Below are 22501 nucleotides of genomic sequence, written 5' to 3' on the forward strand. Positions count from 1 at the left end.
AAGGGGGAGAGAGAAGGGGGAGAGAGAAGGGGCTGTTGGGTTTCTCGAACACAGCCCCCCCCCCCCCCCATCTCTCTCTCTCTCTCCCACACTCTCTCACACTCTCTCCTCTCCTCCACACTTCATCAGAGTGGTTTTCAGCTCTCTCCACTTCACTGTGCTAAAAATGCCTACCACCCCTGAGTCACTCAATGAAAGGCATGGGGTTTCTACACAAGTAGCTTGCTAAGAAAAGTGCTTTTACACGTTCAGCTCGAAAATACCTTTTCTCCCTCTCTATGTATAGTCAGGTCCTTGATAAAGATGACCAAAAAGACAGTTAACCTTAACAAGAAATAGACCCTAAACATAAAAAACCCACCACCATATTTTACCATAGGTATGGTGTACTTACGGTATGCTTTTGACAAACCAACCACTTGTGTGCGTGTCCAAAGAGCTCTATTTTCATGTCGTCTGACCATAGCAACGCCTGGAGTTTGATAAACGGCATTGGCACTTGGATTGGAACCGGTGCCACTGTCATATGACATTAAAATACAGGTCTTACGCCACACAAAAGCAGCGGTGGGTTTGGCATTGAAAATCAACAAGTCTCAGTCTCTGGACTTGAAGCCCCTTGAAAACCTGTGGTTTGAATTGAAGAGGGCAGACGAAGGAGAGCAAGGATCTGGAAATCTCTAAGATCCCTCCCAATGTGTTCGCCAATCTCTTAAAACATTTTCTTTAAAGACTCCGCGTCGTTATCCTTTCAACGGGAGTATGCTAGAGTATTGAAAACAGGTGTCAGTTTTAGCCCTTTTTTAGATTTGTTTTCATTACTTGTTGAAGAAAGCAATTGAGCAATTGTATTAGTATAAAATATTAGAATGTAAAAAAATTGAGCATACAATATAGCTCAGTATTTGTATTATTTTTTTTATTCATATTTTTTGCCCTTTATCAACGGTGCCAATAATTATGGACCTGACTGTGTCTCTTTCTTTCTCTCTCTCTCTCTCTCTCTTTCTCTCTCTTTCTCTCTCTTTCTCTCTCTCTCTCTCTCTCTCTCTCTCTCTCTCTCTCTCTCTCTCTCTCTCTCTCTCTCTCTCTCTCTCTCTCTTCTCTCTCTCTCTCTCTTTCTCTCTCTCTCTCTCTCTTTCTCTCTCTCTCTTTCTCTCTCCTTCCTTCCCTCTCTCCCTCCTCCTTTCTTAAAAAAACTGTGCTCTCTCTTAAAAATGTTCTCCTCTCTCTTGAGGGATATGCTGTGCCATGTGGTTGGCGTGTATCTGAAGGGATGAAGGGATGTGCTTGGTGTCTGTCTCTATCTCCCAGAGGAGGAGTGACCTTTAGGGAGCTAGAAGCTATTTGTCTTTCTTAAGATCTCTGCTCATTATAGCTCAGAGCAGGAGAGGGAGATTTTCCATCTACACCAGCTTCATTAGGCGGGATAGAGACAATGCCATCAAACTCTCACCCAGCTATTCAACAGCAACGCAGCACAGAGGCATTGTGTGTGTTTGTGTATCGACGTGCATCTAGCATGTGCGTGTGTATGTGTTTGTCTATCTACAGGTAACTGCCGAAATAATGGGAACACTTGAGTAAATGAAGGAATACAAAGTATGTTGAAAGCAGGTGCTTCCACACAGGTGTGTTTCCTGAGTTAATTAAGCAAGTAACATCCCATCATGCTTAGGGTCATTGTATAAAAATGCTGGGCAGGCCATTATTTTGGCTACCATAGCTAAGCCCCCATAGGATGACAATGCCCCCATCCACTGGGCACGAGTGGTCACTGAATGGTTTGATGAGTAAGGAAACGATGTAAACCAAATGCCATGGCCGTCTCAGTCACCAGATCTCAACCCAATTGGACCCTTATGGAGGATTCTGGAGCGGCGCCTGAGACAGTGATTTCAACCACTATCAACAAAACAACAAATTATATTATTTCTCGTGGAATAATGGTGTCACATCCCTCCAATGTAGACTATGCCATGGTGCATTGAAGCTGATGTGGCTCATGGTGGTCCAACGTCTCCTTTATTTTGGCAGTTACCTGTGTGTGTATCTATATTTGAGTGTGTGTGTCTGTCTAGTTATTGCTTTTACACACACACACACACACACACACACACACACACACACACACACACACACACACACACACACACACACACACACACACACACACACACACACACACACACACACACACACACACACACACATCTGCAGTTAAACCCAGCTAGGCTTCTAAACACACTTCAATACAGTCTAGACCTTCCAATGTATCTGTTTATCCACTCTCGCCATTTTCCCTGGCCTCTACCCAATAGCCCATCATTATTGGAAGCACTGGGAGACACTCTCTGTTTGAACAGGGATCCAGGATCAGGCATTAAACCACTATTTACTATCTCCTCACCACCACTAGCCCCATTAAAAGAGCTAGTCTGCCAAGCACATTGTATAGGCTATATAACACATTGTATAGGCTATATAGCACATTGGGTTGAATACTACCCCCTGTCTTTCCTGTCACTTCTATTTGAACAGGCCTTTAGTATTAGCTTAGCTTTAAGTGTTTTATTTTAATCTGAGGCTGAACACAGCAGACCCTAGTGTGCCTCTCAAATATAATCTACTCCTTTAATATTAATGGAGAGCTGTGCTCTGGTCCTGGTATGGTCCCCCCATTGAACCATAGGGCTGATCGATGTAGACGTTGTGTGGAGGGTGAGTGGGTTTAATACAGCTCACAACAGCACAGTGCAGAGTACTAGAGAATAATAATCTTCCTCTTGGTGATCCTTTATAGTCCCAAGCCAAATAACTAGTATAATTTGATGTTAGCCCTATAGAAAGCCTTTAGATTGCTCTTTTGTAGGGCTAGAGAAGCATTGACTGGTTTAGCCAATAAGCAGGCTTTTGCCAAGGTGTTCCTCCACCTCTCTGTTAACTGGTGTGTTCAGGACATTTTAGACGTCTTTAATTAAAGTACTACATAACACAAAGTACTACTGTTCCATTATAGTTCCACAAATGTGGCTTTATTTTAGGATGATGAGCAAATCCAACAACTGACTGCTACGACTGTAGATCCCACCTTTGTTTCCTACTGTGATCTTTACATTCTGCATAATCTCCATGCCCAATTATCCTAAAAGCATGATACATACTAAGAGCCTGCCAGCAGTGGTACCAGCGCTCACAGGATCAGCACAAACTGGCAGCAGACATGACAAAGTGTGTGTGTGTGTGTGTGTGTGTTGGCATGGATCAACACAGGAGATTTACAGCTGAAGACAATCCTACATGGCTGTCCGTCCAATCTGTTTCCATGGTAACCGCTGGCCCTCTCAACCCTTAGGTAAAAATAACAACTTGGGTCTAAGAGACGAAATTAGATGTGAGATATTATTCAAAAAGATTGGAAAAAATACACAGTTCAAAATGAGAGAGAGGGAGGCAGAGGGAGGCAGAGGGAGGGAGTGAGTGAGAGGGAGTGAGAGAGAGAGTGCGCGCTGTGGTGGTAGTAAACAACATCAACTCAGACCTCTAATTAATATTTCATCATAATAGCATGTTGCCTTACATTACTTTGCTTGTGTGTTTGTGTCTCTGTGTGTCTATTGCTTTTAATTATATCAGCCAAGCACTTCTGTAGACAAAGTGAGTGTCTGAAATGGCACCCTATTCATTATATTGTGCTCTGCTTTTGACCAGAGCCCATGTGTCTCTGGTCAAAAGTAGTGCACTATATTGCAGTACAGATGTAGGATCCTAATTTAATTACCCTGTTGCCTCTCTCTCTCTCTCTCTCTCTCTCTCTCTCTCTCTCAGAAATGAAAGAAAAGTACGTATTCGTTTTAATTCGCTGTAGTGTAAGTTGTAGTGTGAAGCAACACTAGAAAATATGCTATTATGCAAATCTCATTCAAATTGCTGATTTATACCATATTTATGGCACTTTCACATAATAACATGTAGATTTGTTTAAAACACGTTAAATCACAGGCGATACATTATCTAGGAAATGTCTTGTTTTCAAAGTGGAGTGAAAGTGTTTGCTGAATAACAGACATCAATATATTACTTCTGCAAAATATTTAATTGACTCTATCTAATTATAGTAAATGTACCTAGTTGAAGAAGATACTCATGTCTCTGCAACATGGTGTACTTTTCTTTTTCTTACCAAATAAATCATTATTTTCATTGTAATTTTTTGTTGGGGCGGGGGGGGGTTACAGTTCCAAAATTCATATCAATTCACACACTCAGTTTATACCAGTATGTACTTGTAGGCTGCCACTAAGAGATACATCATATTGATCACACAGAAGAAGTTAGGATTTTGTAATAATTGGTATGTAAAGGAACAGAAAGTGGGCCTACACCCCCAACTCCTATTCCCCTCTGTCTCCGTCCAACCACCCGCATCCCCCCCACCAGGAACACATGATCCCACCCCGCTAGCAACACAGGTTGGTTGTCAGTCCCCACCCCCACATATCTCTGTTTACCCACCTGCCTCCCCACCACTTATCCCCTATGTTTTGGGCTTTGGATGATTCTGATGTTATAACTTCTAATAGTAACTGTATCCACTGGCGGATTGGGTGAGAGTGAGGTAGGTGATTACCCACGTTTCAACCTTGACTTCCAATACTATGCCGATGACATCCAGATCTGCCTCAGCACCAAATCCCTCCTCAACCCACCTCTGACCCACATTGAATCCTGCCTCTCCACAATAAATGGATGCAACAGTCGGAAGTCCTCTTCATAGGCACCAAATCCACTCTCACTAAAGCTGGCAACCTCACCCTCACCATTGATGACACCATTAGTGCTGTATTCACATCTCTCACAAATAAACCTTTGTGAACGCCTGTGTTAATCATTTCGAGCAATAGGAGGAATACCATCTTATTCAGATGATTTGCCTTTATTCAACAGGCTTCCTCTGTTGAGAGAAGAGGAGCTCTTCATTCTTTTAGAAAGGATTTACAATCTGAGGTGCACAGTTCTTTATAGAAGCAGAAGAATCTTTGATTGATTCATTTAGGTTCTGATAGTAATCCCCCTGCTATCTTAAAAAAAAAAATGTATACCTCTTTTTTTTCTTTCTCCAATTGGTATTTACAATTGGGGAGAAACACAACCCTGCCAAGGCGCTCTGCTTCTTCACACACTGCTCACTTAACCTGGAAGCCAGCCTCACCAATTTGAAACACTGTACAACTGGCGACGGTGTCACCGTGCATGCGCCTGGCCCGCCACAGGAGTCACTACAGCGCGACGGAACAAGGACATCCCAGCCAGGCCAAACCCTCCCCTAACCTGGACGACGCTGGGCCAATTGTGCGCCGCCTCATGGGTCTCCCGGTCACGGCCAGCTGCGACACAACCCGGGTGCCTTAGACCGCTGCGCCACTCGGGAGGCCCGTAATTCCCAGTATGTGATCATTACTGCATAGCGTGTTGGCCAATAAACAACTGGGACGATTACCATGGAAGTAAAGGTTGAGTCTAACTCAATGGAAAGCAAATTCTGCTCTCTGTCTTATCAATAAATTAACATTTCCAGTTCTGATATCTTATTGAATTGTGATTCATTCAACCCAGCTGCAAAGCAGTTGCATTATTTTTAATAAAACCTTTGGTGGCATCCCATAGAATCCGGGGGTCATCGACTGAATTTTTATTAATCATTATGAATTACCTTAGTTCAATTTAAAATTCATCACAAAATGTACGATTATGTAGTAGTGAAACATTGAAACGCACATCTTGTGACCCTTAGGAGATTCTGAAATGTCTAATTGGCAGTAGTAAGTGTGGTGATTGGACAAGGTCATATATTGAATTTCTATTTTCTTAATTTTTGAAACAGGAATGTTATATTAAAAATGTCATTGTTATGTTTAGTGTTGATAAGCCCATGGATGTGTAACAAAAGCAGGATCCACTGGGGAACCCACCCATTGGTCGTCAAAAATGATGTGCAAGAAAGGAAATCTATAATCTAGATCTTCACAATAATTCATCATAACCTGTAACCCAAGTCCTCCCTGGGAGATAACCTCATTAGCGTAAACGGAGGGTGACAGCAAAAAAAAATTAAAAAAAAGGAATTGTGTGGTACTGGCCGTCTATCCTAAACAGTAGTACAATAAAAATAGTAGGGGAATAGCTTCCAATTTAAATGGCCATATTTAGCCCATATAGAGATGCAGTGCGCTGTAGCCCCACAAGGAAGCAGCCCCAGTCTGTATGACTCTTCAATAAATTTACCATTTTTCATTAATTGGCATGGTGTCATCATTGTCTAAATGTCCTGGACCATAGGAAATATAATATTAAACAAAGTCCAATTTTCAGCAATAATTATAATAATAAAAATGATATTTTTACCCAATTGAGGGGGTGTCCTCGTCATTGTCTTATGCTGACAGCAGCATCATAGCCAGAGGCTAGGCTGTATGATCTATTGTCTGGATCTCTGGTTTTGATAACCATAGATATAGAAGCCTAGCTAGATAAGCTGGTGTTGTCGAGCCCCTATATGATATATTGTCTATGCTAATGCCTCTATCTGTTCTGAAGATGGTGCTCCTCTGAGTGGGCTGTCATGGCCGTCTTCTCTGGCAGTGTATTTGTTGTTGTTGTAGTTTTTAAGCTGTAATACCTCAATCTGTCCTGCAGATGGTGCTCCTCTGAGTGGGCTGTCGTGGCCGTCGTCTCTGGCGGTGGTGGCTGTTTCCTTGTCTGGTCTCTTCACCTTTGTCTTCCTCATGCTGGCCTGCCTCTGCTGCAAGAAGGGACACATCGGCTTTAAGGTGAGGCTCAGACACCGACATACTCATAGACGCACACACACGCACTCACACAGACGCGCACACTGCACCATGTACTATTTTCCATTTGGAAGTTCATAAAAGTGACCTGCACACAAACACAGAGCTGATGACACCCATTAGATGGGTTTGACATGTTACTCTCTCAAACTGCACTCAGATGAAACCTCCTCCAGTGACTGTGTGTGTGTGCTCTGACAGCATGGCAGCTCTGTTTTTAGCTCCTGAGCAATTCTGCAGTATTATTGTTTTTACATTATTAGCCTAGAACATTTCTTTGAGTTATTACATAAACCGGGAATAACTTTGGGATATCAGAGCGGCAGTAACTCACCAGCATTCTGACCAGAAATACGACTTTCCCGAATTGGATGCTTTGTTCATACCCTCCAGGGCAATTTAACTTATGCCAGAGGCTGCTCCAAGACTCCGCTGGCAGAGAAGAGGTATTCGTAGTGGACTTCTAGTCTGACTCAGGAGGTGTGCACTTCCGAGTATATTCCTCATAAATGTTCAGTCCCTGGACAATAAAGTAGACCAGCTCAGGGCCAAGATCTCCTTCCAGAGAGACAACATACTCTGTTTCACAGAATCATAGCTCTCTCCGGATATACATTACTGTCCCCGTCCATACAGGCAGCTGGGTTCTCAGTAGATTGTGCAGATAGGAATAAAGAACTCTCTGAGAAGAAGGAAGGTGGAAGTGTGTTTCATGATTAACTACTCATGGTGTGATTGTGGTAACATACAGGAACTCAAGTCCTTTTGTTCACACAACCTATAATCCCTCACAATCAAATGCCGACCGCATTACCTTCCAAGATAATTATCTTTGGTTATTGTCACAGCCCTGTATATTCCCCCTCAAGCCGATACCACGACGGTCCTTTAGGAACTACACTGGACTTTTTGAAAACTGGAAAACGAATATCTCGAGGCGTCATTTATTGTAGCAGGGGATTTTAACAAAGCAAATCTGAGGAAAACGCGACCAAAGTTCTATCAACACATTGCCTGTAGTACTCTCACTTTGTTACTCTCTCCCTTCGGATAATCAGGTTACAAATCCGTTCTGCTCCTCCCTTCTGTCATGACGTTGGCCTCTTTGAGTATAGCAACCCCATCCCCCTCTCCCTGCCTCCCCCTCTTGCCTCCTTCAACTAGGCTGCTGTGGTCAGAGATCGTAAATTCCTGAGAAGACCTCATGGACACACAGTTATAGAGAGTAGTTTTTCACGGAGACAAAGGAAATCCTTCCACCTCACAGAACTTGAGGTACGAACACATTTCATGTTCCAGAGAAAGTGTAAAAGATCGGTGAAGAATCCAGCTACGAACTGGTCCGTTTGTCACAACTTGGGAAGCTGAAGAGAGACGTTGTGGCCACATTACCATAACACTGTTTATATAATAGCCTCAGATATGAGGTTTACATCTAATTGTTGTATAAGATGAATGAGTGAGTATGATACTGTTTTTATAATTGTGTAATATGATTGTGGACTGTTTAATGAAGCAAAATACAATTCCCTTTTGATTTGAACTAAATCAGAGGACCGCCCCTGAGCCCAGTTAGGGTCAGACATCCTGGGACAGCCCTCTTCGGCCCTTCCAAATAAAACCCAACTTTGAGAAATTATCACCAGACCAAGCTTACCTCAATTACGAGATGGCTAAAGGTGTAGACCATTGCTGAATCTTTTTAACCATACCACGTGGTTAAACTCTTAGACTATCGACACCGACAGAATAAGAACAAGTCTTTGATATTAATTACTAGTCTGCAGCTAGAAATTCGGTATAATTGAACGCAAAGAACGACAACCGCCGAAACATCCATTCTATAATGAACTTTGAACTATCCCCTCTAACCAAGATGGAGAGAGATGGACAATTCTACAAAAGAAAAACTTTTCACCAGCGATCAAGACGACACACTGAGCGTAAATACACTTAAACAACACAATGTAACTCCAAGTCAATCACACTTCTGTGAAATCAAACTGTCCACTTAGGAAGCAACACTGATTGACAATACATTTCACATGCTGTTGTGCAAATGGAATAGACAACAGGTGGAAATTATAGGCATTTAGCAAGACACCCCCAATAAAGGAGTGGTTCTGCAGGTGGGGACCACAGACCACTTCTCAGTTCCTATGCTTCCTGGCTGATGTTTTGGTCACTTTTGAATGCTGGCGGTGCTTTCACTCTAGTGGCAGCATGAGACGGAGCCTACAACCCACACAAGTGGCTCAGGTAGTGCAGCTCATCCAGGATGGCACATCAATGCGAGATGTGGCAAGAAGGTTTGCTGTGTCTGTCAGCGTAGTGTCCAGAGCATGGAGGCGCTACCAGGAGACAGGCAAGTACATCAGGAGACGTGGAGGAGGCCGTAGGAGGGCAACAACCCAGCAGCAGGATTGCTACCTCCGCCATTTGTGCAAAGAGGAGCACTGCCAGAGCCCTGCAAAATGACCTCCAGCAGGCCACAAATGTGCATGTCTGCTCAAATGGTCAGAAACAGACTCCATGAGCGTGGTATGAGGGCCTGACGTCCACAGGTGGGGGTTGTGCTTACAGCCCAACACCGTGCAGGACGTTTGGCATTTGCCAGAGAACACCAAGATTGGCAAATTCGCCACTGGCGCCCTGTACTCTTCACAGATGAAAGCAGGTTCACACTGAGCACATGTGACAGACGTAACAGTCTGGAGACGCTGTGGAGAACGTTCTGCTGCCTGCAACATCCTCCAGAATGACCGGTTTGGCGGTGGGTCAGTCATGGTGTGGGGTGGCATTTCTTTGGGGGGCCGCACAGCCCTCCATGTGCTCGCCAGAGGTAGCCTGACTGCCATTAGGTACCAAGATGAGATCCTCATACCCCTTGTGAGACCATATGCTGGTGTGGTTGGCCCTGGGTTCCTCCTAATGCAAGACAATGCTAGAACTCATGTGGCTAGAGTGTGTCAGCAGTTCCTGCAAGAGGAAGGCATTGATGCTATGGACTGGCCCGCCCGTTCCCCAGACCTGAATCCAATTGAGCACATCTGGGCCATCATGTCTCGCTCCATCCACCAACGCCACGTTGAACCACAGACTGTCCAGGAGTTGGCGGATGCTTTAGTCCAGGTCTGGGAGGAGATCCCTCAGGAGACCATCCGCCACCTCATCAGGAGCATGCCCAGGAGTTATAGGGAGGTCATACAGGCACGTGGAGGCCACACACACTACTGAGCCTCATTTTGACTTGTTTTAAGGACATTACATCAAAGTTGGATCAGCCTGTAGTGTGTTTTTTTCCACTTTAATTTTGAGTGTGACTCCAAATCCAGACCTCCATGGGTTGATAAATTTGATTTCCATTGATCATTTTTGTGTGATTTTGTTGGCAGCACATTCAACTATGTAAAGAAAAAAGTATTTAATAAGAATATTTAATTCATTCAGATCTAGGATGTGTTATTTTAGTGTTCCCTTAATTTTTTTGAGCAGTGTATATATATTGATTGCAATTGTTCCCGAATGAGTGAGCATTCATGTGTAAAGGATTAGCATTTTAATTGTTATAATTATCACTCTGTAGTGACTTCTTAGTTGACCCCCACTCCCCCTCTTGTCTAACAAGCCGCCATGCCTGTTCAGCCACTAGGCCACATTCTCCTATCATTTCATGTAACCATATTTACTGTTTGTTTATGCATTGCTGTGAATTACTTAGTTAGTAATAAATAAATGATTTAAGACAATTGATGTATGGATGACTCTTAGTGAAGACTGGGTTTGTGCAGATAACCAACCATTTATGACGTTTGGAATGAGACTAACGTGAGGTAAAGTAAATCATTCATTAATTCGAAGACTAATTGATCAGGTAAAATATCTGAAAAGTTATTTTAGGAAATGATAACTTTGTAATCTGAATATTATTCCTTGGTGCCCCAATTTCCTAGTTAATTAGTTACGTGATTAATCAGTTGATCGCATAGTAACTAATTACAGAGAATCATTGATAAAAACTATCAGTCTTCAGTTAATGATAGTGAAGACACGACACTTCCTATAGGCAGGAACTCAAACAGAAAGTACCTGTGCTAAGGTCTATTCAATGTTGTTCTGGCCAATCGAAATCTATGTTTCAAGATTGTTTTGATCACGCTGACTGGGATATGTTCCGGGTTGCCTCTGAGACTATATACTGACAAGGTGACCGAGTTCATAAGGAAATGTATGGGGGATGTTGTTCCCACTGTGATGATTGAAACCTACCCAAACCAAAAACCGCATTTAAGTCCTCAAAGCATGTACAAACCAGCTTGCTGGAGTGTTTACTAACATATTAAATCTCTCCCTATCCCAGTCTGCTGTTCATACTTTCTTCAAGATGTCCACCATTGTTCCTGAACCCAAGAAAGCAAAGTTAACTGAACTAATTGACTATCGCCCTGTAGCACTCACTTCTGTCATCATGAAGTGCTTTGAGTGTCACGGATCCGTCTGGAACTTTCATTACACACACCTGTCCCCTATTCCCACTGATTAGTACTTGTATAAGTATGCCCTTTGGTTTCCATTGGGCTGTCGATTGTTGTTACAATGTCCATTGGTGTGTGTGTGTACCTGTGCTGTCTGTTTTGGGCTTTCGTGCCCTTGAGGATTGCGCAGATGATTACAGGTCTCATCCCGTGTGTTAATCATTGTGCGCATGTGTTATTTATTCGAGGTACTCCTCGCTCTTTTGTTTTGGTTTGTCTGTGTTTTTGTATAGTGTTTGTTTGGTCATGACGTAATTGGGGACAATAAAAAACCCTATTACACATTCCTGCATTTGTCTCCTGAATCATTTATGTAAGCGTGACATTGAGAGGCTAATTAAGGATCATATCACCTCCACCTTACCTGACACCCTAGACCCACTGCAATTTGCATACGGCCCACGGACAATGCAATCGCCATCGCACATCTGGACAAGATGAATACCTATGTAAGAATGTTGTTCATTGACTACAGCTCAGCCTTCAATACCATAACACCTTCCAAGCTTATCATTAAGCTTGGGGCCCTGAGTCTGAACCATGCCCTGTCTAACTGTGTCCTGGACATCCTGATGGAATGCTCACAGGTAGAGAAGGTAGGAAACAACACCTCTACTTCTCTGATCCTCGACACAGGAGCCCCACAAAGGTGCATTTTTAGGTCTCTCCTGTACTCCCTGTTCATCCATGACTGTGTGGCCACGCATGCCTCCAACTCGCCTGATTACCAATCATGGCGAAACAGCCTAAAGGGAGTAGGTAAGGGCCCGGGTGGAGTGGTGCCAGGAAAATAACCTTTCCCTCAACAAAAAGAAGGAGCTGAACAGCAGAGGGACAGCAGAGGGAGCACGCCCCAATCCACATCGAAGGGCCGCAGTGGAGAAGGTAAAAAGCTTCATGTTCCTTGGTGTACACATTATTGACAATCTGAAATGGTCCACCCAACACATGCAGTGTGGTGAAGAAGGCACAACAGCACCTCTTCATCCTCAGGAGGCTGAAGAAATTCAGCTAGCATCCTGTCAGGCTTCAGCACCGCCTGGTACGGCAACTGCATCGTTTGCAACCGCAGGGCTCTCCAGAGGGTGATGCGGTCAGCCCAATGCATCACTGGGGGTACTCTGCCTGCCCTCCAGGACATCTACAGCACCCGATGTCACAGGAAGGGCAAAAAAATCATTAAGGACATCAACTATCCGAGCCACGGCCTGTTCACCCACCGCTATCATGCAGAAGGCGAGATCAGTACAGTGCATCAATGCTGGGACCGAGAGACCGAAAAACATCTATCAAATCAAAATAAAGTGTATTTGTCACGTGTGCCGAAAAAAGGTATTAGGTGAACAATAGGTAAGTAAAGAAATAAAACAAAAGTAAAAAGACAGTGGAAAATAACAGTAGCAAGGCTGTATACAGGCAATGGTTAGTCAGGCTGAGCATATAGCATGGCAACTGGGTATTTTTTTATTTTTTTTTACCTTTATTTAACTAGGCAAGTCAGTTAAGAACAAATTCTTATTTTCAATGACGGCCTAGGAACAGTGGGTTAACTGCCTGTTCAGGGGCAGAACGACAGATTTGTACCTTGTCAGCTCAGGGGTTTGAACTTGCAACCTTCCGGTTACTAGTCCAATGCTCTAACCACTTGGCTACCCTTGAACTCTTATTCACTAAAGAAGTGATACTCCTAGCTGTCGCGTTAGCGCAGCAACTGTAATCCGAGGTGATTGTTGTCCTGATATCCAGAAGCTCTTTTTTTGCCATAAGATACGGTTGCAGAAACATTATGTACAAAATACATGACAAAAAACAAAACCAAAAAACACATAATAGCCCAATTGGTTGGGCGCCCATAAAACTGCTGACATTTCTTCTGGCTCCATTTTATCTCAAGGCCACCCAGTACCTTGCCCTGAACTTAGTCATTGTCACGAGCTGACTACCACCCGGTTACTGTACCATGCACCTTAGAGGTTGCTGCCCTTTGTACTGTACGTAGACATGGAACAATGTTTACATACTGTTTTACTAATTTCATATGTTTTTTAGTCAAGGCCAACCTATTCAACTATTGCTGTATATGCAGTGCATTCGGAAAGTATTCAGACCCCTTTACTTTTTCCACATTTTGATAAGTTACAGCCTTATTCTAAAATTGATTAAATAGATTTTTCCCTCATCAATCTGCAAAGAATAACCCATAATGACAAAGCAAAAACAGATTTTCTAAAACATTTTTGCAAATTAATAAAACAAAAAAACCCGGAAATATCACATTTACATTTACATAGGTATTCAGACCCTTTGCAACTTTGGCAGCAATTACAGCTCAGAGTCTTCTTGGGTATGACGCTACACGTTTGGCACACCTGTATTTGGGGATTTTCTCCCATTCTTCTCTGCAGATCCTCTCAAGCTCTGTCAGGTTGGAAAGGGAGCGTCGCTGCACAGCTATTTTCAGGTCTCTCCAGAGATGTTAGATCGGGTTGAGGTCCGGGCTCCGGCTGGGCCGCTCAAGGACATTCAGAGACTGTGGGACCTTATATAGACAGGTGTGTGCCTTTCCAAATCATGCCCAATTCAATCAATTGAATTTACCACAGGTGGACTCCAATCAAGTTGTGTTTGTATTTGTATTTAATATGGATCCTCATTAGCTACTCTTCCTGGGGTCCAGCAAAATTCAGGCAGTTATACAATTTTAAATACATGACAATACATTCATAACATATATCACAACACACTGTGTGCCCTCAGGCCCCTACTCCACTACCACATATCTACACAAAATCCGTGTGTGTATATGTTATCATGTATGTGTATGCATGTGTCTGTGCCTATGTTTGTATAGCTTCACAGTCTGATTCTACTGCTTGCATCAGTTAACTGATGTGGAATAGAGTTCCATGTAGGCATGGCTCTATCTAGTACTGTGCACCTCCCATAGTCTGTTCTGGACTTGGGGACTGTGAAGAGTCCTCTGGTGACATGTCTTGTGGGGTGTACATGGGTGTCTGAGCTGTGTGCTAGTCGTTTAAACAGATAGCTTGGTGCTTTCAACATGTCAACACCTCTCAGAAATACAAGTAGTGATGAAGTCAATGATCCAGGAGAGATTGACATGCATATTATTAATGTTTGCTCTCTGTGTACATCCAAGGGCCAGCCGTGCTGCCATGTTCTGAGCCAATTGCAATTTTCCTAAGTCCCTCTTTGTGGTACCTGACCACACGACTGAACAGTAGTCCAGGTGCGACAAAACTAGAGCCTGTAGGACCTGTCTTGTTGATAGTGCTGTTAAGAATGTAGAGCAGCGTTTTATTTTGGACAGACTTCTCCCAATCTTAGCTACTGTTGTATCAATATGTTTAGACCATGACCATTTACAATCCAGGGTTACTCCAAGCCTTTGTCACCTCAACTTGCTCTATTTCCACAATATGTATTACAATACTTAGTTGAGGTTTTGGGTTTAGTGAATGATTTGTCCCAAATGCAATGCATTTAGTTTAAAAAATATTTTGGACTAACTTATTCCTTACCACCCATTCTGAAACTATCTGCAGCTCTTTGTTACGTGTTGCAGTCACTGTAGCAGCTGACGTGTATAGTGTTGAGTCATCTGCATGGCTTTACTCAAGGCCAGTGGCATGTCATTAGTAAAGACTGAACAAATTAAGGGGCCTAGACAGCTGCCCTGGATAATTCATGATTCTACATGGATTATGTTGGAGAGTTTTACATTAAAGAACACCCTCTGTGTTCTGTTAGACAGTTAACTCTTTATCCACAATATAGCAGGGGGTGTAAAGCCATAACTCAGAAGTTTTTCCAGCAACAGACTATGATCGATAATGTCAAAAGCTGCACTGAAGTCTAACAAGACATCCCCCACAATCTTTTCATCATAACTTTCTCTCAGCCAATCATTAGTCATTTGTGTAAATGCTGTGCTTGTTGAATGTCCTTCCCTATAGGCATGCTGAAAGTCTGTAGTCAATTTATTTACTGTAAAATAGCATTGTATCTGGTCAAACACAATTTTTCCCAAAACTTTACTCAGGGTTGGTAACAGGCTGATTGGTCAGCTATTTGTACCAGTAAAGGGGGCATTACTATTCTTAGGTAGCAGACTGACTTTTGCTTCCCTCCAGCCCTGAGGGCACACACTTTCTAGTAGGCTTAAATGAAAGCTATGGCAAATAGGAGTGGAAATATCATCTGCTATTATCCTTTTAAAGTAGTTAGCAATATTAGTCAGTCTTGTGATGCATGAGCCATCTGATTCAATTAATCATGGAGCTGAGTTTGCAGGCACTGGTTACAGTTTATAGATTTTTCTTGAGTGGGCAGCTTGATGAGTCACTCAATATTTAAGTCACCCAGAAAATGACTGTTAGCACATGGTGGTCTATAGCAGCTTTCCACAAGAATGGGTTTTAGGTGAGACAGATGAACCTGTAGCCATATTTTTTCAACAGGATTTAACAGGAGTTCCTCTCTAATTTTTACAGGGATGTGGTTGTGAATTTAAACAGCAACACCTCCACCCCTGGCATTTCTGTATTTTCTGTAAATGTTATGACCTGAGGTATTGTCTAAGTGAGTTTCAGAGATAGTCAGTATATGAATGTCATCTGTTACTAGCAAGTTATTAATTTTATGAACCTTGTTTCTTAAGCTACATATGTTAACATGGGCTATTTAAAGCACTTTTCTGGGATGCATGCTTGATTTTGTTGCTTTACTGGGAAGCTTAGCAGAAGTAGATATTCTCATGTTATTTAGGTTAGTGCAGGTTGAGCTGCACACTGTGGACTTCCTACTTGGGCCCACCGCCCCAGTGCTAACAGCATAGATCTGGTTCATAGGCACATGATTGCTACATACAATAGCTGCAGGATCAGCAGAGACATTCAGGGCAGTTAGAGGGACATAAATTAGGTTACTTACATTGTGTCTACCAATGCCCCTGTTATAATGTACATTTTCTAAAGCATTATGATGACTCTGCGAACCAATTGTTAGGATTTACTGAGCTGGGCTTGGGTCATTGATAAGTCATTGTCTCAATGCAGCCTTATAATTCTGTGAAAGGATCCAGGAACCCAAATGATTTGGGTGGATTCCATCCTCCTTATAAAACGTGTTTTGTTTCCAAAAGGTTTCAAAATTGTCAACAAAAGCTACACCCATTGAGCTGCAATTATCACGTAGCCAGTTGTGAAGAGAAAGATTCATGCTAAAGCGTTCAATACCACGATTGAGAAAGGGTACAGGGCCAGATATGATGGGTATTTTATTAGTGCCTAGCAGAGAGTTAATCAGATCTTTGCAATCCACTATTAACCTGTCTAGGACACAGGTTCCGCTAACGGAACCCCCCCAACAACATTCTGCCGAAAAGGCAGCGCGGGAAATTCAAAAATATTTTTTTGAAATATTTAACTTTCACACATTAAGTCCAATACAGCAAATGAAAGATAAACATCTTGTTAATCTACCCATCATTTCTGATTTTTAAAATGTTTTACAGCGAAAACACAACATATGAATTTCCCGCGTAGCCTTTTTGGCGGAATGTTGTGGGGGGGTTCCGTTAGCGGAACCTGTGTCCTAGACAGGGATAGGGGGCAGCATTTTCACTTTGGATGAATTGCGTGCCCATAGTGAATTGCCTCCTACTCTGTCCCAGATGCTAATATATGCATATTATTATTACTATTGGATAGAAAACACTCTGAAGTTTCTAAAACTGTTTGAATTATGTCTGTGAGTACAACAGAACTCATAGGGCAGGCAAACTTCCAAACAGGAAGTGGAAATTCTGGTGCTGGTTGATTTTCAACTCATCGCCTATTCACATCCAAATAAGATATGGATCTGTTCGCACTTCCTACGCCTTCCACTAGATGTCAACAGTCAGTAGAACGTGGAATGAAGCCACTAGTGTGATGTGGGACTGGATGGCAGCTATTTGAGTCACTGGTCTGGCAGAATGCCAGTTCCTGGTTACGCAGTAGTCATTATATCGCCTTGCATTCCATTACTCTGTAGACAAAAACGAAAGCTCCGGTTGGAACGTTATTGGATATATATGATAATAACATCCTGACGATTGATTCTCTACATAGTTTAACCAGTTTATTCGACCTGGAATATAGCTTTTTGAAGTTTTCGTCCGAGTTCGCCTGGACCAGCGCCAGCTTTTGGACATGTGAACTAAACGTGCTAGCAAAAGTAGCTAATTGGACACTAGTAATGGACATTATGGAACAAAACAACGATTTATTGCGGAACTTGCACTGCATTCTGATGGAAGATCAACAAAGGTAATAGAATATTTATGATGTAATTTCGTATTTCTGTTGACTCCAACATGGCGAAGAAATATATTTACATCTGAGCGCCGTCTCAGATTATTGCATGGTATGCTTTTTTCGTAACGTTTAAAAAAAATCTGACACAGCGGTTGTATTAAGAACCAGTGTATCTTTAATTATATGGAAAACATGTATCTTTCGTCAAAGTTTATGATGAGTATTTCTGTTATCTGACGTAGCTCTCTGTAATTACTCCGGATATTTTGGAGGCATTTCTGAACATGGCGCCAATGTAAACCGAGATTTGTGGATATAAATATGCATATTATCGAACAAAACATAAATGTATTGTGTAACATGATGTCATATGAGTGTCATCTGATGAAGATGATCAAAGGTTAGTGATTAATTTTATCTCTAATTCTGCTTTTGTGACTCTATCTTTGGCTGGGGAAAATGGCTGTGTGTTTTTTTGGATTTTAGTGGTGATCTAACATTGAGCTGCAATAATCACGTAGCCAGTTGTGAAGAGAAAGAATCATGCTAAAGCGTTCAATACCACGATTGAGAAAGGGTACAGGGCCAGATATGATGGGTATTTTATTAGTGCCTAGCAGAGAGTCAATCAGCTCTTTGCAATCCACTATTAAGAGCTGCCCTTCATAATGTCATTGTAACCCACATGGACTATGATAGAATTGATGTCCATGTCCTGGCTTGGTACATTTATGGGCAGCTTAGTAATGTAATTTACTTGACCTCCGGGATAAGACATTGTTTTTGCACCAGGAACAGTCACATTATTACTATGGAGCTGACCAAAATCACGGCTGGTGAGAAGGATGAGGAAATCCACCCACTCCCATGCTTCACAGGATTCTGAGAATCCTTTAAGGACAGGCGAGAGGCAGGATAACTTGAACACGTAGCTTCAGGCCTCCGACAGATGGAGAAGCCCTGCTCGATCCAGAGCAGGGACAGAAGGTTGCCTGCATCGACTTCGAAATCGTAGGGGTAGGAGTAGGAGTAGGCACAGTGTCCGCAGTCACAGGTACCCCAAGCGAAGAAGGTGCAGGAAGATCAGGCACCAGGGCGGTGAAGCTATTTGTTGTTTGTATCTGCTCTAGGTCTCTCGTTGGGAGTGTAGACTGTCTTCGGCTTCCATGGCTCGTGACATGACCATCTTTGATTGCCATGCACCTCTTGCTGTGCTTCTTGGACTCTGATATCAGATGTGGGAAGAGAGGCAGGGCAACTCCGGGCAACACCGCCCAGTCGGATTACGAAAAATGACAAGATGGGATGCATCCAACATGCGCAAACTCCATCCAGCCACCGGTGTAAAAAAGGTAAACATTCCACCCTGCGTTTTCCCAAGGTTCTTACGAAGGCTGGCGACCTGCGTGATCAAGGAAGCCAAGTTAAGCCTATAATCCTCGGCAAGCAAACAATTGCCGCATTGGAATTCTGAGTGATCCAGTTTGTCCCAAAAAACAAAGCGTTGTAGTTACAGCTCCTACAGCGCTTGAACCATTCATTTACTTCTCCAGACAAAGGAGGCTACATGGGAAAACTCATCTGGGACTAACTTCGTTAGCTTGATGGCTAACGTTAACAGCTTAGCTAGGTTAGCGGCTCTTTCAAGCAAACTTTAATCTGTCAGTTAAGCGGGATTCTGGGACAAGAAATTGAGGTCCTAGCTGGTAAAAGAAAACTGCGTCGCGGAATCCATGCAACAACAAGTTCGCTAGTTATGTTGAAAAAATATTTGTTCTTTTTTTGTTAAAATAACAAACCAAGTTTTGCCAGCATACAGTGTTCAGCTATGCACTTTGATGACGTATGGGTTGACGCGATGTTAGAATTATCTCAAGCATGATCAATGGAAACAGCATGCACCTAAGCTCAATTTTGATTCTTATAGCAAAGGGTCGGAATACTTATGTAAATAAGGTATTTCTGTTTTAAAAATTTTATAAATGTGCAAAATATGTATATATATATGACATTGCTCGTAATATATTAATTTTTCTTAATTGCATTATTTTACATTTAGATTTGTGTGTATTGTTGTGAATTGATGAGAAAACATTTTTTTAAATAACTTTTAGAATAAGCCTGTAACGTAATAAAATGTGAAAAAAAGTGAAGGGGTCTGAATACTTTCCGAATGTACTGTGTGTGTGTGTGTATATATATATATATATATATATATATATATATATATATATATATATACAGTGCCTTGCGAAAATATTCGGCCCCCTTGAACTTTGCGTCCTTTTGCCACATTTCAGGCTTCAAACATAAAGATATAAAACTGTATTTTTTTGTGAAGAATCAACAACATGTGGGACACAATCATGAAGTGGAACGACATTTATTGGATATTTCAAACATTTTTAACAAATCAAAAACTGAAAAATTGGGCGTGCAAAATTATTATTCAAATTAAGTTTGAAATATCCAATAAATGTCGTTCCACTTCATGATTGTGTCCCACTTGTTGTTTATTCTTCACAAAAAAATACAGTTTTATATCTTTATGTTTGAAGCCTGAAATGTGGCAAAAGGTTGCAAAGTTCAAGGGGGCCGAATACTTTCGCAAGGCACTGTATATATATATATATATATTTATGTACTGTGTACTGTGTATATATACACACAGTACATTATATATATACATATATATATTATAGTGCGGACTCCGACATTGCTCGTAATATATAATTTTTTCTTAATTGCATTCTTTTACATTTAGATTTGTGTGTATTGTTGGGAATTGTTGGAGCTAGGAACACAAGCATTTCGCTACACCCGCAATAACATCTGCTAAATATGTGTATGCGGTAACACAATTAGATTTGATTTGTGTCTTCCAGAGACTCTCTGCTAACTGTGCTTACCGCTCCCAGCAACCTTAAAGAGGACACGCTAAGTGCTTTGAGACCTTTTGAGTGAGACAGAACGATACATTTTTCAATGAATTAACCATCTACGCACACACACATGCACATACAGAGGATTGTTTTAAAGTGAAACAGGCACAGATGCCTATGACAGTTTCCACGCTCTACTTCAAATGAAGATTCATGCCATAGTGACTTTGAAGAAGAGAATTTAAAAAAGAAAGGGCATACTTGAGACTAAGTCTGTCAATTATCTGTCACTGGGGAGCTAAGAAGACTGATACTCTCCTTAATCACCAATGATTGATCCTCTTTCATTTCTTCCCTCTAAGAACTTCAATCTCTCTTCTCTCTGTCTCTGTCTCTGTCTCTGTCTCTGTCTCTCTCTCTCTCTCTCTCTCTCTCTCTCTCTCTCTTCATTCGGTCTCTCTCTCCCTCCACTCTGTCTCTGTCTCTCCCGCTCTCTGCTCTCACTCTCTCTCTCTCCCTCTTCCTTTGTATCTGTCTCTCCCTCTCACTGTCTTTGTACTCCCTCTCACTCCCGCTCTCTCTCTCTCTGCTCTCCCTATGCATCTCTCTCTCTCTCTTTCCTCTCCCTCCGTCTCGCTCGCTCTCCCTCTCTCTCTCTGCTCTCCCTATGCATCTCCCTCTCTCTCTCTTTCCTCTCCAGCTGTATCTCCCTCTCTCTTTGCGCTCCCTCTGTCTCGCCCTCTCTCTCTCTCTCTTCTCTCTCTCCCTTTGTCTCTCAATCTATATATCTCTCTTCCATTATGTTTGAAAGACAGACATGGCAGAAGTAATTCAAACAAGAGGAGAAGGAGAAAGGGGTGAGCAGGGGTTGAGCGAGGGCGTGAGGAAGGGCATACCCCAGAGCCCACAGTACATCCGGCCCCCCAGACCCCAAGGCCCCCATCTGGAATTAGACACAGCCTCTCCCAGAGCAGGAAGAGGGGATTTTAGGATTAGTTATTGTGTGTTTGTGTGTGTGCATGTGCGTGTGTTTGTGTGTGTGTGTGTTCATCATTCAGTGGGGAAGGGGCCTGCCCTGCACATGTTCCCTGGCTGGAGACGAGAGTGATAGAAGAGAAAGAAGTATAGAAGATTGGAGAGTGATGTCACGATAGAATGTGAAACGTTTTCCTTGTGCCTCACATTTTTGTGGAGGCTTTTTTCTCTCGTTTTCTCAATTGCCCTCCTCCCACCTTTATTTCCCGCTCGGGAGGAGCACAGGAACTTCCTTTTGGACTGGGAGTCACTGCTCATCCCTTCTCCTCTCTCTTTTCCCCTCCATCCCTCTTTCTCTCTCTCCCTCCCTCTCTCTCTCTCTCTCTCCATCTGTGACATTGAGTTGAACCATTGTGGTCTCACCAGAGTGCTAGCTAGCTGTTATCTGCTGAACTCAACAATGAAGACTATCTCAACTGCAGGACCATGCTCCTACTGTAGGCTCTGTGCTTGGCACTGCCACTACCATGCCCTGCAAACCAGCTGGGCCACCCTGGGTGGGAGGTAGGGAAACAGGTTATTTTAGCTTGTTGCTCTGCAGAGACATTTGGGGTACAGGGTACAAGTGATCTTGTGTCTTGTGGGTGACCAACACGCCTGCTTTCCCAATGGAACTTGAGCTCAGGTAAGAAATGGTGGGGATGTTATTTAAGGGAATGTCATCAGAAGGTCAAGTGTAGTCTGAGCTCTCGCTAAGAGTCTGTATCAGGCTGATATTCAGCTCCAGCTGCTCTTGCAGAAGGTTCTTATAGAACAGGGGTTCCCAACCTTTTTCCACATCGCAGACTGGAGCAGATCCAGAAACAGTTTTGCGGACCGGAGAACGCCCATCAAGCTAGGAAGCTGCACCTGGACAGATTCTTGAGGTCTGGTCGGAGAAT

The 22501-nt window shown here is 42.7% G+C and overlaps 1 protein-coding gene across 4 annotated transcripts in view; it reads left to right on the plus strand.

The window, feature by feature from the left end:
- LOC109898917 (serine/threonine-protein kinase LMTK1-like) overlaps nt 1-22501 on the plus strand; it is a 156177-nt gene that overhangs the window by 105046 nt on the left and 28630 nt on the right. For 3 of the 4 annotated variants that reach the window (XM_031835400.1, XM_031835401.1, XM_031835402.1), the window contains exon 3: nt 6697-6830. In XM_031835400.1, the coding sequence (XP_031691260.1) occupies nt 6697-6830 (134 nt within the window). Of the gene's footprint in view, nt 1-6696; nt 6831-21992; nt 22246-22501 lie in introns of those variants that run through there. The other variant, XM_031835403.1, reaches the window with a different exon arrangement.

The sequence above is a fragment of the Oncorhynchus kisutch genome, linkage group LG11 (assembly GCF_002021735.2).
Source record: "Oncorhynchus kisutch isolate 150728-3 linkage group LG11, Okis_V2, whole genome shotgun sequence".
NCBI classification, from domain to species: Eukaryota; Metazoa; Chordata; class Actinopteri; order Salmoniformes; family Salmonidae; genus Oncorhynchus; species Oncorhynchus kisutch.